The 17,361-nt window shown below is 27.4% G+C and overlaps 4 protein-coding genes across 7 annotated transcripts in view; 1 reads left to right on the top strand and 3 right to left on the bottom strand.

The window, feature by feature from the left end:
- Positions 1-385: 385 nt before the first annotated feature.
- LOC106784466 (UPF0528 protein CG10038) lies at positions 386-5,670 on the bottom strand. 2 transcript variants are annotated; one of them, XM_014744024.1, is made up of 8 exons: positions 5,577-5,670; positions 5,273-5,341; positions 4,991-5,106; positions 4,580-4,909; positions 4,225-4,344; positions 4,028-4,129; positions 1,345-1,429; positions 386-1,243 (listed from the first exon to the last, which is right to left on the bottom strand). In XM_014744024.1, exons 1-8 carry the CDS (start codon positions 5,656-5,658, stop codon positions 1,143-1,145), a joined length of 1,005 nt encoding a protein of 334 aa, XP_014599510.1. In that variant the 5' UTR covers positions 5,659-5,670; the 3' UTR covers positions 386-1,142. The 2 variants fall into 2 exon arrangements, with proteins under 2 accessions (XP_014599510.1, XP_014599509.1); XM_014744023.1 differs by having other exon boundaries at positions 5,273-5,348; positions 5,578-5,670.
- A 346-nt stretch (positions 5,671-6,016) lies between these two features.
- LOC106784461 (sorbitol dehydrogenase-like) lies at positions 6,017-13,980 on the bottom strand. 2 transcript variants are annotated; one of them, XM_014744015.1, is made up of 8 exons: positions 13,639-13,980; positions 12,093-12,126; positions 11,831-11,991; positions 11,575-11,738; positions 7,332-7,516; positions 7,041-7,219; positions 6,856-6,977; positions 6,017-6,789 (listed from the first exon to the last, which is right to left on the bottom strand). In XM_014744015.1, exons 1-8 carry the CDS (start codon positions 13,690-13,692, stop codon positions 6,639-6,641), a joined length of 1,050 nt encoding a protein of 349 aa, XP_014599501.1. In that variant the 5' UTR covers positions 13,693-13,980; the 3' UTR covers positions 6,017-6,638. The 2 variants fall into 2 exon arrangements, with proteins under 2 accessions (XP_014599501.1, XP_014599502.1); XM_014744016.1 differs by lacking the exon at positions 13,639-13,980 and adding an exon at positions 12,264-12,642.
- On the top strand, positions 7,851-11,244 carry LOC106784460 (protein claret segregational). 2 transcript variants are annotated; one of them, XM_014744013.1, is made up of 5 exons: positions 7,851-8,328; positions 8,796-9,850; positions 9,939-10,227; positions 10,314-10,591; positions 10,676-11,244. In XM_014744013.1, exons 2-5 carry the CDS (start codon positions 8,796-8,798, stop codon positions 11,124-11,126), a joined length of 2,073 nt encoding a protein of 690 aa, XP_014599499.1. In that variant the 5' UTR covers positions 7,851-8,328; the 3' UTR covers positions 11,127-11,244. The 2 variants fall into 2 exon arrangements, with proteins under 2 accessions (XP_014599499.1, XP_014599500.1); XM_014744014.1 differs by having other exon boundaries at positions 7,869-8,105.
- Positions 13,981-14,645: 665 nt separating the features above from the next.
- LOC106784439 (dynein heavy chain 1, axonemal-like) overlaps positions 14,646-17,361 on the bottom strand; it is a 62,878-nt gene continuing 60,162 nt past the window's right edge. The window contains exons 51-58 of the mRNA XM_014743969.1: positions 17,119-17,295; positions 16,761-17,012; positions 16,395-16,547; positions 15,977-16,245; positions 15,459-15,685; positions 15,195-15,376; positions 14,941-15,064; positions 14,646-14,863 (exon numbers count right to left, since the gene is read on the bottom strand). Of these exons, the coding sequence (XP_014599455.1) occupies positions 14,646-14,863; positions 14,941-15,064; positions 15,195-15,376; positions 15,459-15,685; positions 15,977-16,245; positions 16,395-16,547; positions 16,761-17,012; positions 17,119-17,295 (1,602 nt within the window). The remainder of the gene's footprint in view (positions 14,864-14,940; positions 15,065-15,194; positions 15,377-15,458; positions 15,686-15,976; positions 16,246-16,394; positions 16,548-16,760; positions 17,013-17,118; positions 17,296-17,361) is intronic.

The following is a 17,361-nucleotide window of genomic DNA, read 5'->3' as shown; positions in this document are numbered from 1 at the left end:
CACTATCCCAAATATATATTCGCACGTTTTATAACACATGACTCACGCCTGAATTAATAAAAAAAAAAAAGAAATTTTAATTATATATTCAAAACACACTGACGGATAAACAAAAGTATCCTCTTGTTTTATCTAATTATTAAAAATATATGAAACTTGCTGGACAATCTAAATTGTTTACATTCACTTAAAAATGACTATAATTAGAAATAAGGGGCGGTTTTTTTGTTGTTGAGGATTAATAAAATCTGCATCTATCTCGGTTGCTTTAAGAACCATCATTTTTCTTTCTATAGCTAATATCTTGTTTCTCTTTTCAATTAAATTAATAATTCCAAACATTTAATTGGGAGTTTACATTAGGTTTATAGAAATGATAGAATTCAAAATAGAGAATTTGATTTATTTGTATGAAAAGGGAACGTTGTAATCAGAAACGACAAGTATCATAACATCCACGTAACATTAAGCGCGCGGTCCGTTATTGTATGGTGTTGTAGTAAAAGTAACTAAGAGACATAATATAATTACCGTAATGCAATTAGTCGAGACGCGTGATGGTCTGCTTTTTGTCTGTAGAAAACGGCTGTGTGTTCTCTTACGAGAGAGATTAGATCAAGAAACAAGTAACCTAACCATATAATCAGTAGTAGCATCTGTGTGCTAACTTTAATCTAGATTATTACATTGACTAGCTTATATTTTTTATGTATATTTTCTTTTTAGAAAATATAAAAATGGATTAATATTAACAACAAGGAATAACAATCGATGATCGGTAGGATTAAAACGAATATATTTATCGATAAAATATCTGTCTAAAAAGAAAATATATACAATTTTGTAAATGGTAATCCTTATACAATGATTAAAATCAAATTAAAAATTGTATATTAATGGAAACGTAATTTACAACAAGAAGAAAAAATAAAATTGTATAATCCTTCCCTTGGAAATTCCTTTAAAATCACTCGTTTCCGTATAGTTAATGATAAAAAATAAAATAAAATATAAAATTTATCTGTATAATAGTTGAATAAATAATAATATTAATAATAAAATAATAATAATACAGTTTATAAAACTATGTCCGTCAAAAAATATATATATGTGTGTGTGTGTATTTCCTCTCTTTTCTTACTTCAAGTTTTTAATTCGTCGCGTGTACTTTCATAACGTTCTTCGATAAAACGAAATAGAGAATTGATGCAAGCGGATGATGACAACTCGTGAACTTTGTGACCTAAATAAATGAAAAAGTATTTATCAGTATATGTATGCGTAATTGTGTATTATTAATGTATTATTCCGTTTTGTCAAACATTCAAACAAAACTCTCCTCACCAGCAGATACTCGCTGTATATCTTCACTCGGATACTCCATGGGAGCATCTAAAGGCTTATCTGAACATATCCAATTCCTTGAGACCTATAATTACAAAAATCAATACTCAATCTTTAGACAAAAAAAGAAACCAAGAAAATTATATTTAAATTTAAAATAGAAAACCTACTTCGGTTCTTGATGACCTAAAATTACAAAAATCAAAACGGAAATCTCTCTCGAAGAAAAAGAAATTAAATTTAATTAAATCTTAAACTGAACGTACCTAGTTTCGGGGAGTTTAACAAAAACTCGCAAAACAAAATCTTAAAAGGGTAGAAAAAAAAATAAAATACAATTTTATCCGAAGGTAATCTAATTTCTGGAGGACCTAGAATTACAAAAATCAGAACAAAATCTTAAAAAAAAAAATAATAAATAAATAAAAAATCATATTACAATTATACAAGAATTAAAATAAAATCTAAACACGTTACCTACCAGAAGCGTATTAATTAACTTGTTGCTGTAAACAATTGTTACTTGCAATTTTTACTTGCATAGAAAAAAGAAAAAGAAGAAATAAAATCCTGCCTACAAGCTAATTCAATTGATACTTTGTAAAAAGATATAGAATATCAAATCCCAAGGAGGAAGAAGAAGAAGAAGAACACTTAAAAAGTATTTCATAAGGTTTCTTAAAGAAACATTCGATTTCTGACCATCTGCAACCGCAAAAACGAAACTGTAAGGTGCTGCCGTAGGTTTCCGTAACGAAAATACGGAATGTAATGGAGTAAAATACGTTGGTCTTACTTCCAAAGGGGGGATTTATGTGTATATCCTTACGCAAGAAACGTTGAACGAGCACGTGCGGATCGTGAAGGAAAACCGCAACGTGAAATCGAATATACGCGGCTCGTCTGACGACGACAACGACGAGGAGGAAGAAGAGGAAGAGGAGAGATGGAGGAAGAGGAAAATGATCATTGCACTTTGGGGAGAAACGATCCTCGATTGTCGTCTAACCGAGTCAATTTCATTTGCTGTTTACTCAAAACCGACTAGCATTGGGTAAACATGGTGGATCACGGTCGAACATGAAGTGATCGTATTATCTATACACCTGATAGTATTCACGTATATTTGATGATATGCTAACAATTACAACCACCATCATCATTACTACTAATACTACTATTACTACTACTACTATTACTATTACGGTGTCCATTGTACAAACAATTCCAATATAATGATTACACCACTAAAGGAATTAAACTTTAATTTTAAGTATAATAGAGGAAGGACAACGTTCTATTACTTTGATTTACCTGCACATTGCAAAACCCGATCGAACCAAACCAAGTCAAGCCTAAGTTAAGTTGAATCCAGTTAGAACGCATCCTCGGGGGAAATGTCGTCGATTATATTTGCTCGAAGTACCGAACTTACACAGAGAAAGAGAAAGAGAGGAAATGCATTGGTACAAACCACAGTTGGTACTTCTGTTTGCACCGGCACTCTAATTGATTATTTGACGTCTCTGATAATGCGATGGTCGCTTTACCATTCTCTTATTACAGTTTGCTATGCATACTATAGGACGGGACTATCCTGACTTTCCAATTGAACGAGATTGTAAAATAAGCTAGTGTTAAAGAATTTATGTTTCTTTTGTTTTCTACAATTTGAAATATCTTTTATGGAGATTTTTCATAGTTCCTCTCTATCATCAAGCTAAATAAAATATTAATTTTTATATAATTATTACATCTTTCTCTATGTAAAATGAAAAATAGGACTCTGATTTTGTATATAAATTAAAAAATTATATATTAATGTTAATAGCTTATGCAATTGCAATTACTTTTTTGTTTTTAAGAGTTTTTAATTGATCCTATATCCAACGAGATTAAAATTTTAATATTTATATATTTATACGTTATGTTAAATGATCATTCTAAACCATAATGGATAGAAGAGAGTTTGTCGTACATATGTACATTTATACCATATGATCGGTTTTTTCAAATCCTTGTAGTCAAAATACAAAAAAGACGGATATCAAACAGATTTCGAAACCGAAGACTCGACCACCGACCGAGTTTATAAGTACAATTCAATACCACTTAACGTCTATGGACTCTAAAGAGCTAATAAAAGAAGTCATACTGTGCGTCTCACTATCATTGTCAATCTACAAATCGATGGTTCAATCAAAGTCAATTCACATATGAACTATTTCCTTATCCTTTAACAATATTAATTTATACTATTATAATTAATATATTATTATTTCAATTTCTATATATATATATATATATGACATAAAATTAATTTGTATAAATATATATTCTAAAATCTATTCACATATTTTTCTCTAAAATCGGTTAAGTGTGTTTCCACTCTTATCCACAACAGACAATTCAACTGTTGGGATCTCCACGAGTAAATATACCACATACCGAGTGAAAAGAGAATCTGAAGTACCACTCGGTAACGTAGAACGCTAATAAAGAGAACCACGCGGTGCTATTGTCGATCGGCCAAGCCGCAGATGGTCAAATCATTTTCCTACATTCTATTTCTTATACTGGTTTTAAAAACCACTGTCGTTATATTATCGTAATAAAAAAAGACAAAAAAAAAAAAAAGACAAACACAAAAAATGATCCCAAGTGATAATGTTGGATAACATACCTTCACTACATGACTAAATCCAACAAATGGTGCACTATGTACAGAATCTGTTAATCCAACAGCAAAAACCTTTCTTGTAAATTCCTCTACATGCTCCATTGCCTATAAAATATGCAATAACAATAATTGTATTATTAATTTATTAAATTAAACTTTGTTAACGTCAATAATATAATAATAGTATTTAAATAACTTGCAAATTGTACTACGCATTCTCCACCAAAGCTATGCGCTACTATAGCAACGTATTTAGATTTTGATGGACCGATGTAATCATACCATGCTGTTCTCAAATGTTCATGTGGACCTTCGCTACCCTGTTTATAAATTATTTTTCCTTTTTATATATAGCTTATAATAAATATCTTTTTCTAATAATACACATAACTTTGTTTAACATATTTGCTACCAGTTTTATATATCTGTGACACAACAATTTCCATCGAGAACTTAGCATCACACATTTGTGACAATAAAGCGAAATATAAATACTAAGCTTTGGTAGAATGTCAAATGGTAGCGAATGTGTTAAAATCAAACTTTGATAGGAACCTTAATTTTATTTGATTTTCCATTAATTATTCTGCTGTTATCGTTGGTATTTAATACAAATAATCCATAACCTAATTCTTTAGCTTTCTTAACATATGGAATTTGTGTTCCGGTATTAAGGCAATCATTTATAATTAATCGTCTAGCCCATTGACCAGCTCTGACTACTCCACTACCGTGAATCAATACGATAACTTTCTCATTTTCTAATGCATCCTCAGATGCAAATATGAAAGATCTTTTATCTAATATTTCAGAACTTTCTTTTGGTATCGGTAATCTTATTAAACCTTCCTTTTCCAACAAACTATATACATATTCATTTATAACCTGTAATTTAAATATTACATATTTTTAAACGATATATAGTAATTGTTAACATATAGGTAACAGTAGATCAATAAAACTTACTTCACCTAATGCTTCGTAGCGTTTTTGATTGTAAACTGAATCCTCGTTAAACTTAAATTCAAAACCTTCATTAGTTAATTTACCAGTTTCAGCATTTATTTTCCTTAACTGTCCATCTATTATTAATATTAAAATTTTGCAGATCATTTTGAAAATCATTATAGTATCTTACAAATATTTGTCTTTTTTATATATAACATAAAAAATATAACACATATATTAAAATAAATATAGAAAAAATAAAGAAATATATTTAAGGATTTAATACTTGTGTGCACTTACTTGTATTAAAATCGTATCCAAATTCTTTGAGAGATTTTGGGAAATTATGATACTCCATTTTAGTCATACCTAATAACTGAATAAAATTAATACAATAGTATTCGACAAGAATATAATATAGTAATATCAAACTGTTTATAACACATATAATATAGGAGTGACAAACTGTCATTGCTATTATTATGAGATAACCTTACTAATTTTTTAAAAAATAATACAATTGACAATCTATGTTTAATAAAAATGTTAAAGTATAACCTAACATAAATTTTAGATTAAAAAAAAATTAAAAAAATATACTTAACTGCGTTTTTTACGGCCGAACATTGAGGAAAACATTGATTAACATTTATACTTGTTTTTCTAACGACCTTTCGAAGTAACATCGTTAATCAACAATGGCGCCAAATACAATTCGATTATCGAAATTACATCGACAAATATATAATCGATATATTATTGAGAAAATATTTAAATCAAGTTTTTTTATTTGCCGATATTATTAGCGCGAAAAAATTCTCACATTTAATTATAAAATAATGATTATAGTATTTGTATATGTATACGTATATTATTGTCTTATGTATATGTGTATATTATTATAATAAAGCATTTAAAAGCCCATGGGCATATAACATTTTTTATTATATTCTTACTTATAGAATATGCTAGTAAAATTTGCGAACAAAAACTAGGACATGCTGCATATATATGAAATATATCAAATAAATTAAAAAATAATAATCAATGTTGCTTACTTTTATTTAATCAATTAGATTTATATAAAATATACTTAATTATTTTTTCACTTCAATTACAGTAACAACTAGAGTAAAATACATAAAAAACTGAAGTATAGCTCTTATAAATACATATATCTTAAATTAATAATAATCAATAATAATTATGTATACATAAATATATATACTATCATATAACGAAATTTAATAATATATATTTTCGTTCTTTATCAAGAAACTTTAGTCATATTTAAAATATAATAATTAATAATTTTTGATTAACACTTAAAAAGTGTATGTACATGTATATGGTCACATTTATGTACAAACACACAGATGTATATCGTCAATAATATAAAAAGCATATCTTTTTTTTATAAGTCCTAATTTTTTTAGAATTTATCATTAATCAACAATTATTAATTTACTATACCTGCAGAGTTACATAAAATGTATACTTAAAATTTGTTCTATTATCATCATATACTTTTGATTTAAAATTCATCTTCAGTTTTAAAACTACGACTCTTAGTGTAAAAATATATAATTAAAAAAATATATTCTCCTGTTTATTTTTAATTATTTTTTTTTGTTCCTATTGAAAATAGGGTTAAGCTATGATTCCCTTATTTGCAGTGGATCATAACTTTAATAACGCCACTTTCGCACTTTGTTTTTGCAAACGCCGCAACAGTTTCTTCTATTTTGTAATTATGAGTTATAAGCGGTTTAACGTTTATTTTCTTGCTAGCCAATAACTCTAATGCATCGTTGTAACTAAAAATTAATTTAATTAATATTTCATTCATAAATAAGATGACTTTACTAATAAATAAAACTTACGTATTAGCATATCTAAAAACACCTCTAATATCGACTTCTCTTACTAGAGCATTAATAAGCGGAACCTGTACTTCAGGAGGACTACAACCGACCAAAACGATTACGCCACCAGATTTAGTTACCTGAAATAAATAGTTACAGGATATGATTTCGTTTAATAATAGATCACATTTAATAATACTCACTAATATAGCTAAACGTATTGATGATTGAGCACCAGATGCATCAATTGTCTTATCGGGATCATCACCAAATAGTTCACGAATATTTTTAATATTCTCTGCCTCGGATACCTCCTGCTTTATTAAATATGTATCATCAGCTCCAAGTTTCTTCGCTGTATCTAATTTATCTTGTTTTATATCTACAAATAATATTTATATTAGCAAATAATACTTATAATAAATTAAAATCAAAATTAAGTTATATGTAAATATGAAATTTGTATAAAAATTCATTGTGGTTAATTAACATACCAGTAAGAATAACTTTACTAGCACCCATAGCTTTAGCAACTAATAACGTTACCAAGCCAATTGGTCCAGCACCTAAAATTAAAACCTTCGAACCAATACTAATACCAGCACGTTTGCATGCGTGGATACCAACCGATAAAGGCTCCATAAGAGCTCCTTCTTCTAACGTTACATGGTCAGGCAATCTGAAAAGTATAATAAATTCAAATATACAATTAAAATATTTCACAAATTATTCTATCATACAAATTATTAAAAAATGAAGATAAAAAAATAAACTTAACCTAAGATAAGAACATTTATAACATTTCACCAGTTACAATAATATAAAATAACATTTACGATATTTAGTTAATTCATATTCAAAACGTTTCTTCAAGATCTTGCACTTTCAACATTTATTTACATTTGTTTTAAATTAATGATAATTTGTTTATAACCTTAAGTGTATCTTATTTTTTTATTTTTAAATAGTTATTAAAAAAGAAAGAATTTTTTGTCAACTATATATACATATATCTGACATTAATTAATAAACAAATAATTATAATGATATTTGATTTATTTAATACAATTAGATTAAATGTTTCATAACCTACACAATTATTCTCAACAGATGGCGCTTCGATGATACTTGAAAATAAATGATACGTCGTATCTTTAAAACGTATTACCAATGAATAAAGTTGTATCGTTTAAACGACTCCTGATTGGTCGGCGCGAGATAAGACACAAATTCAAATATTAAGCATACGGCTAACCGTCGTTTTTCATGTACGAAGAAAGCGTAACAAAATTATTTGCATGTTTATCGTTTTAAGGTTTCATATACAATATATGAGTTGGTAATTAAAGTGCAATTATTTAATACGCTTTACAATTTTATTAGCAAATGAAATATATATTTGCACGGCAATTAAAAAAGGGATTAATATAATTGAAAGTAATTTTGATAAGTGTGTTATTACAACGAGAGGCTGTTGTAGTAGAGGACGAGGTTTGCTTTTATTTTGTTATTTTTTTTCCTTTTTTAGTTATAACTCTTTTTTATTTTTTTAATTGACAATGTATTATAAAACATCAAAGAACGTAAAGTCATAGTTTGACTTGACGTAGAAAAAATCGTTGTTGGATTAGTAAGAATTTTTTGCTTTTGAATTTTTATTAGTTTACTCTTTTTTTGCTTTTTTTGACTTTTGTGTGCAGTGTATTTTAAATATTTTAATAATGAAATATGATAAAGTAGGAATAATTGAGTTTTACGATTTTGTTAATATTGTTTTTTTAATGTTTTATTGAATTGTTTTTTTTTTTTTATTTATTTATTGAAGAGCATGTCTTTTTGTGATAAATCAAATAAAAAAGAATTTTAACTTTAGAAAAACTCACGAAAAAAGATGTAATTATTTTTCATTGATATATAAAGAAAATTTAAATATATTTTTCTTTTAACATTTACAACAGATGGAATCTCGTTTGCCAAAGCCGCAATACTTTAACAAATTTACTTCACTGAACGTGGATATGAAAAAAAACGACCAAAACATGACTAAAACTCAAACAGGCTTAACACGCATAGTGAGTGGTACAAGTACGATACAATATAATAAACATACAAGAGACGACACGAAGAAGGATAAAAATGTATTAATTAATGATGGAAAATCTAATAACGAGAATAAACCTTTGGGACAAACTATGACACGTGCTAAAACTTCTGCTGCTTTAATAAGAAGCAACGAAGCGATAAAAGCTATGAAAAGGCCAGCAGCAATTGTAACAACCGCTAACACGAAGAAGCCCAAAGTTAAAGTTACCACTAAACTTGGTAATTCAAGAAGATCAATTAAAGGTACATTGAAAATAAGGACCGGTAATGTTAGACCGACTGAAAATAATACTAACAATAAGACTACTGCTACTGCTACGGCTACTACTTCTGGTACTACCACTGTCGTTAATAAATGGGACTATAAGGGTCGCTTTGCAATTGCAAATAGTGAATTGATTAAACTGCGTGGAAATTTCAAAGAAATATCCAGCAAAAATACAGAATTTCAAAAATTAATAGACGATTTGAAGGATAACGAAAATACGTACAAATCACAAGTAAAGGAGTATGAAACTTTGAAGACAACTTTAACCAAAGAACTTGAAACAACCAAGGAAGAATTTAAACAAGTACAAAACGAAAAAGAAGATTTTGTAAAACGTTGGAATAAGGCAGAAGAGGCGTATAAGAATGTAATAGAAGAGTTAAAAAATGTCCAAGATAAATGTAATGAACAGAAAGATAAATTAGAAGAACAGGCAATTGAAATTAAAGAAATTAAGACTAAACTGGAACAAGATGAAAATCTTATCAAAGATCTGACTCTTCACAAAGAAAAATTACAATCGTTTGTACATCAGATGGATAAAGAACGTAGAATCCTTCATAATACTATACAAGAAATGAAGGGTAATATTAGAGTATTTTGTCGTGTACGTCCACGAACCGAAAAAGAATTGTCTAAACCGTGAGTCATTTTATTATATTCATGGAATCTTTAAAGTTGTTTGTGGTGATTTTGGTAATAATTATTATATTTATTATTTTCTCCACAGATTATGTTTTATCAAATTCAACGATGAATGTACTATAGAAGTAGGAAAATCAGATACATCTAATTGTAGTGGAAAAGTAAGAAATGTACGCCAAGAATTTTCCTTTGACAAAGTGTTTTCGCATAATGCATCGCAAGCTGATATTTTTGAAGAATTGTCTCTTCTAGTTCAATCAGCTCTCGAAGGATATAATGTTTGTGTATTTGCATATGGCCAAACTGGTTCTGGTAAAACATATACAATGGAAGGGGAGCCCGGATGTGATACAGAAGGCATGATTCCCAGAACGGTAAAGACAAATCTTTAGAGAAAAATATATTTAAATTTAAATATAATAATCAATTTCTATATTAAAATGATCTTAATACTTTGTAGGTCCGACACATATTTAAAGAGATGAAAGAATTAGAACTTCTTGGATGGGAATACAAAATAGAAGCTAGTTTCTTAGAGATTTATAATGAACATATAGTTGACCTTCTTGACTCGCAATGTAATAAAATTCATGAAATACGTATGAGAGATAATAGAGGTCATGATCTTTATGTGAGCAACTTGAAAGTTGAAGAGATACATAATGCTGAAGAATTACAAGAATGTTTATTGGCTGCTCAGCGTAATAGAGCTGTTGCAGCTACCATGTCAAATGAACGGTATAATTAATTATTAATTCTCTCTTTAAAAAAAAAAAAAAAAAAAAACAAATATTAAATAAAAAATTTGATTTGATTTTTTAGATCGTCCAGATCTCATTCGGTAGCACGTATAAGACTAATTGGCGAACATAAACTTAAAGATGAAATTTGTATAGGAAATCTTAATTTAGTTGATTTAGCAGGTTCTGAACGATTAAAGGGCGAAGAAGCAGCTAGAACCGCAGAAACGAAGAATATTAATAAATCATTAGCGAATCTTGGTAACGTTATACTTGCGCTTTTAAAGAAGCAAGAACATGTGCCATATAGAAATTCTAAATTAACGCATTTATTGATGCCATCCTTAGGAGGTAATTCAAAAACTCTTATGTTGCTCAATATATCTCCTTTAGATGAATGTTACAATGAAACATTAAATTCCTTGAGATTTGCCAGTAATGTAAATAGTTGTAAAATGAATGTTAAAAGAGTTAGAACCGCGTTATCGAATACATCTAATTTATCGTTATCCAGTTCAAGTTCAGAAATTTGATAAAAATTCGTAATATTTTATTCGTACAAAATATTTTAACATAAGACATGAATATTCGATTTTGAGAAACCGTTAACCTGTAATGTTTTAAATATATATATATTATTGCATTAAATGTGTATATCCATGCGTTTGATTTTTTTTTTATTTAATTTTATCTTTTTCTTTTTTTTAACGCGAGATTAAGAATATCTCAATATAAGAAGAAATATATTTAGTTGGCATGAACCAAAAAATACGCATTATAAATTAAATAAGTTTCTCTTTATATTGAATAATATTAGATATTGTATTTCTCTTAAAATAATTTAATAAAAAAAAGAAAAATCTCGTTACTACCTCGTACAATTTATTTTAGTTATATTTATGTAATTGAATTAATTACATATATACACACGCGTTTGTTAATTAATAATATATTTATAAAAATAAAAGAAAAAAAACTTACTTGAAACAAAAGTCAGCCGCGTGTTTGTAAAATCGTCTCAAACTACCGTGTACAGGAGGAGTAGCCAAAAATACAACGTCTTTACATAAATTGTAACGGCCGTTTTTACAAAACGTACATTCTCTACAAGGCACACCAGGTTCTATAGCAACACGATCGCCGACCTATAAAAAAAAAAAAACAAATAAAATAATAATATATTTCATTAAATTTCATTAGATTAAATAACAATAAAAAAATTTATCAAATAATTGACCTTTAAATTCTTCACATTTTTTCCTAGTTTAGCAACAATTCCGGACGATTCGTGACCAATAATCATTGGTTTAGTTAAAATAAAATCACCTATTCTACCCTTGTCAAGGTAGTGAACGTCTGACCCACAAATTCCAACACAACTCATTTCTATTAATACCTCTGCAAAAAAAACAAATATAATATATTAAATTTTACGCGTTGTGCAATAAGAATGCATTTAAATGCAATTAGAAATGAAATTATATTTCATTTTTACCAACCATTTGTTCCTGGTTCCTCGATGGGCGTTTGTTCCTGGAATAAAAATAAAAATTAAAGAAAATTATTATTACCTAACATAAAACTATAATAAGTTTCTATGAAAATATATATTGTTTTCCTTTGCATTCATATACACATTATAAAATTACATAAGACATAAATATAGTTACGTGTATATTTCTGTTACATTGTCATGCGTTTGAATAAGTGTCAATTAAACTTAATTTTTTTTTTATTTACTACGCATATATGTTTCCATCCTGATAACAATTATTTAAATATTCGCATAGATTATAACACGAAGCTTTGAATATGATAATCATTTTATTTTACAATGAAAGTTATCTAACGTGTAAGATAGTAAAAGCCTAGTGCAACTAGAGTTGCAACTTGGCGAAAGAGTATATGCATTCTAAAATCAATAATATGCCTGACTGCTACAGCATTTAGTGCATTGTTCAGAGTTCAAGGATGATTAATGCAATAGATTCACTACTTCCTAACAACTCGTCACTGAATGTCTTTAGTGCATTTATGCAAGTGAATGAGTGTTGATTTAACTTATCGTTAGAAATTATTTGTATTATTGATATTATTATTATTATTATTAATATTATTAAGATAAATAATTCATCGAGTTTTAATATTTATGTAAAAAGTTACCATAAAAAAAGAAACTAAAATTCGATACTATTTATCGCGTAATATTCCACAATATATAATCTTGATAAGATAAACATTTTTTTAATCGTGAAAACATTGAAATCTGAATGTGTGAATGTGATAATAATATAATAATAGAAAAAAAAAATATATATATCTTTTCTTTTTTATGTTATTCTTATCAGAGATTACTTTAATAAATATTTAAATAAATATTTTCAACAAGAGTGGAAAAATTAAAAGTTGTTTAGACGTCATAAAAATAATCGATTGTATCGGAGGAGTCAGGGATAAATCTTTCAAATATTTGCTCTCTATCGTTCGGTTATCATTCGGTTATCGTATATTGTTTAAGAAAACATAATTATTGAAGAATAATAATTCCTTACTAACCACATAAATAAGTAAATACATAAATCAATAAATCAATATTAATATTTTAACATATTCAGTACGAATTAATTTAAATTTTAATTAATTTAATAATAATTAAATAAAATATTAAATATTAAATATTAAAATTACAAAAAGAAGCGTGTGTAGAGAGAGAGAGACTCTTGTGTTTAAAACAAAAAAGAAATGTCAAACCTTCATTACGAAGGAGATGACATAAAAAAGATAGATCAATAAAACTTCTCGCCAAAGAGATATTCTCGTGTAATTAATTTAATAATAAATTAATCAATTATTATATATTTTATATGCGAGAGAGAGAGAGAGAGAAAAAAAATTAGTGCAAATAAATTCGCGTAAAAAATGTGAATGAAAAAAAAAAAAAAAGAGAAAAGAATATTTAAAAGAAATTATTAGTAAATAAAATTGATGTTAAATATATTTTGTATGTGTATGGTAAGTGTCTGTCTCTGTGTGTGTTTAACATACCAATCGAATGTCATTGATGCCGTAAAGTATAGCAGTGAGATTATCCTTGGCCATGTTAGCAGTTTGGTTTGATTGAATTAAAATTTTCTTTCAAAATTATGAACGAATTCTGTTTTAATAAAAGGCACCTCCTCCTTAATGCTTCTTCGAGCAACGGCTGACGGAATGAGTCTTTGGATGAGATAACATCGCTCTTTATATATCAGTTCTAAACCAGACTTAAATATCACCATACTCTCTACTACTGTGCGTTTGATTATCTTCCGCGTCTATGTGAAAACTTACGTTTTCTTTCTGTTAATATTCTTCACTGATCCGTTTCCGAAATTTCTTTTTTTTTTTTTCTATATATGCTTGGAACGCGCGCACATACCCTTATGTTGCTATATTTACTTGACATTTTACAGAGTATCCATAAGGATACCAAATTTTACTTCTCTTATCATATGAAATCATCATTTAATTAATATTTCAAGGAACGAATTTATATATCTCAAAAATATATCTAACATTTAAATAATTTTCTTTTTTCTATTTTATAATAATAATATAATTATTCACAAAAATAAATCTCACAACAGGATAAAGAAATCAAATATAATTTTGTATTGATAATTAAATTTAAATTGAGGAAAGATATTTTTTAATTTGTTTCTATTCGAAGAATATAATTACTTTTACTGATAAAAATTGTAATATTGTAAATAATAATAATAATAATAAATAAACAAAACGATCGGTATAGCATTTGAATTTCCCTCGGTTGATAATTTTAAATCTGCCGATATCTTATCGACGAATGTAAATAACCAAGAGACGAAATCTACCTTATCGACAAAAATAAATAAAAGATGATAAATTTTGTCTTATCAAAAAATACATTAGATAATAGTATTTTTTAATTCATTGAGAAATGATAGTTCATACGAAAAAATATTTCTTCCATTTTTTTTTTTCTTATCAAATGACGAACTTTTATATGCACAATTATAAATAAAAATAAAATATTAATAATCAAGCGCACATATCATTGCAACGCCTCGTTTAATCCAATGAGCTTGTGGATTTTGACTAGGTATTTCCATAGCTAGAATAAAATTAGTCGAATGTCCCGTGGTGCTTAAAGTACCAGCACGTGCTATCGTTTTATATACGGGACAAATATAAATTTTATCTTCGAATATTTGATGATTTAATTCTGGTAATAAAAGGATAGGGGACATCTCTGTAAAAAAAAAAAAAAAAAAACATTTAAGTATACACGAGATTAATTAAAATTAATATATACCAATTATATAATACCGGTGTATAATTCCTTGGGATGTGATTCTTCTAAATAATTTCCACCCCATCGACAACCCTCAAGAAATAACCCATATACTACACAACCATCTTCCGGTTTATGCGCTGGCTTTGAATCCAATACCTTTTATATATAAAATATAAACAAAATATATATCAATAATATATGTAGATATCAAATTATTCAATGTATTGTTAAATGTTTGATTATATACTTGTCATATAATAAATAATTTTAATATAATTAATTATACCCGAAAGCTAAAATCAATCGTGTCAATAGAAATCACGTATTTTCTTGCATAATTTTGCAGAGTGGCTGTTAGAAAAGCTTGAGGAAAATAAAATCCCGAAATCCAAAATGCAGGTGGTATACCATTGTCGTACCATTTTGTAATAAATTTAATGCGTTCTTTCAAATCGATAAACCAAGAACCTAAATACAAATGTGAGAAACGCGTATTGGTAAATAATGATTTATAAAATTTAATAAGAAATTAATTATTATATAGTTATACCAAGTGGTTTCAACGAGGGATAGCCTTTTTCTTGCCAAATCATTGGTATTTTATTATTAGAAATATTTGTAGCCATTGTTTCCAAACGTTCGGACATTACGACTAATCCTTTCAATGCTTTCAATAAATCATCTAACGATAATTTAATAACTTTTAATAACGCATTGTATCGTTTAGCTTCCTGTACCAATACCGTGTTAAATGATTCTTCGTATAAAACAGGATACCTGATATTAGAATATTTTTTCTTTTGTAATCATAAATAACAAATTAAATAAATATTTGACAATTGAGAAAGTTCGTGCAATAATCTAACTCGAATTTATTTATCATTTAATTTTGAGTTAATTACTTTCTTGATTATTTCATATTAATTTCAAATATAATATTATATATTACAGTGTATCAAAAAAATGTGTGCAATATTAATCAAATGAAATAAGACAGAAACAGTACTAACTTTCTTTTGCTTACCTAATATATATATAATTATTATTTATCTTATTGCAACACGATACCTTATCTGTATAGCAATTAAATCGAAAGATTCTGGTAACGTAATTAACATTTCTTGGGCTTGATGTATCGTAATATCCTCAACGCTTACAATTGCACTACTAAGCTCTCTTGGCTGTAAATTGAGTATCGTTTCCAGACACATGTAAGTTTCTGCTTGTGCAAAACTTATATCTGCGTTAGGATGCATTCCGAAAAGTGAAGGATCGTCATTAAGTGGAAGTGTTTTGATGTATTTTATGTAATCGTTAAATGTACTGGTTGCTGGTAACTGTATAAATTCAAAAAAAAAAAACAAATAATTATTTTTCAACGTACATACAAATTTTGTTATTCCACTTAATGTACCAATTTTTCGTACATTCGTTCAACATTATTTTATCATAACAAAAAAGATTAATAAAATATGTATAAACATACTTGATAATATATTCCTTCATCGTCAAAACGAAAGTCACTTGAGACTACATTAACGTTATAATAATCTTTTAGTATCGTTAAAACACATCTCCGATCCCAGTCGTCAGTTATTCGTCCACCATAATTAATGTGTCCAGCGGTATAGATAAGAACCTAAATATTTTATTAAATATCAAACAAATGTGTATATTTGTTTTTGATTAAAATCATTTTTATTTATATCGTGTATAAGGTATTTCAACTTTAAATTATTGTTATTGGTGATAGAATAAAATATATCGAAAAAAAAGAACTTGCTTATGGTTTTGACAATAATAATTTAATTCGAAAATTATTCATGTATCTTAAATATTTACAATTTCATACCTTAAATGGTAAAACTGTATATTCCATAAGAAACATATGCAATTGTGACAAACAAATAGCTAAATCTCCGCTTGTAAATTCATACGGTATGTTAAAACCCAAAGAACCAAATTTTCTTCTTTCCAATAAAATTGAATGAAACAAACATAATGAAAAGACAAGATGTTTAAATGGTTCTACTTTTGGATCATCTGATTCAAAAAAATTCTTCATTTCTGCGACCTGCGTTAAGTATGCTCGAAACATGTTAGCCTAAAAAAATACAAATGCTTTTTCTTTGTTTTAAATTAATTTACCGATACAATATTATATTCCCTTTTATAATAATGTTTTGAATTATTTGTATCAATTGTTACACCTTTACACCTCTCGGCGGTTCGATCGTCATTTTATGACCATTCTGTAAAATGCTAACGGGAAAATCTGGCGACGGTGCTGATGTCAACCATAAACGAAAATCATTATGAGTTTCTTGCGTCAAAGTTTCAACCAATGTTTCCAAATGTGGCATCCAACTTGGTGCCAAATGACAATTCTAAAAACATACGAAATTAATTGTTATGTTTAATTTATTCCATCGAACAAAAAGAAAAAAAAAAAA

This window comes from Polistes canadensis, unplaced genomic scaffold, assembly GCF_001313835.1.
Source record: "Polistes canadensis isolate GaletaPanama2010 unplaced genomic scaffold, ASM131383v1 scaffold_35, whole genome shotgun sequence".
NCBI lineage: Eukaryota > Metazoa > Arthropoda > Insecta > Hymenoptera > Vespidae > Polistes > Polistes canadensis.
Note: the sequence above shows the minus strand (reverse complement) of the source record. Positions and strands in the feature narration are given on the sequence as shown.

Bases quoted from the DNA above. Each gene is read 5' to 3' on its own strand.
- LOC106784466 (XM_014744023.1), bottom strand. From the start codon at position 5,658: ATGTTACTTCGAAAGGTCGTTAGAAAAACAAGTATAAATGTTAATCAA. The intron at 4,910-4,990 runs GTAAGTTTTATT...TTTAAATTACAG, and splicing joins GCTACGAAGCATTAGGTGAA to GTTATAAATGAATATGTATA. The intron at 4,345-4,579 runs GTTCCTATCAAA...ATTTATAAACAG, and splicing joins GAAAATCAAATAAAATTAAG to GGTAGCGAAGGTCCACATGA.
- LOC106784460 (XM_014744013.1), top strand. From the start codon at position 8,796: ATGGAATCTCGTTTGCCAAAGCCGCAATACTTTAACAAATTTACTTCA. The intron at 9,851-9,938 runs GTGAGTCATTTT...TTTTCTCCACAG, and splicing joins GAAAAAGAATTGTCTAAACC to ATTATGTTTTATCAAATTCA. The intron at 10,228-10,313 runs GTAAAGACAAAT...AATACTTTGTAG, and splicing joins AAGGCATGATTCCCAGAACG to GTCCGACACATATTTAAAGA.
- LOC106784461 (XM_014744015.1), bottom strand. From the start codon at position 13,692: ATGGCCAAGGATAATCTCACTGCTATACTTTACGGCATCAATGACATT. The intron at 12,127-13,638 runs GTATGTTAAACA...TTTTTATTCCAG, and splicing joins GCATCAATGACATTCGATTG to GAACAAACGCCCATCGAGGA. The intron at 6,790-6,855 runs GTAAGTTTTATT...ATTAATTTTTAG, and splicing joins GTTTTTAGATATGCTAATAC to TTACAACGATGCATTAGAGT.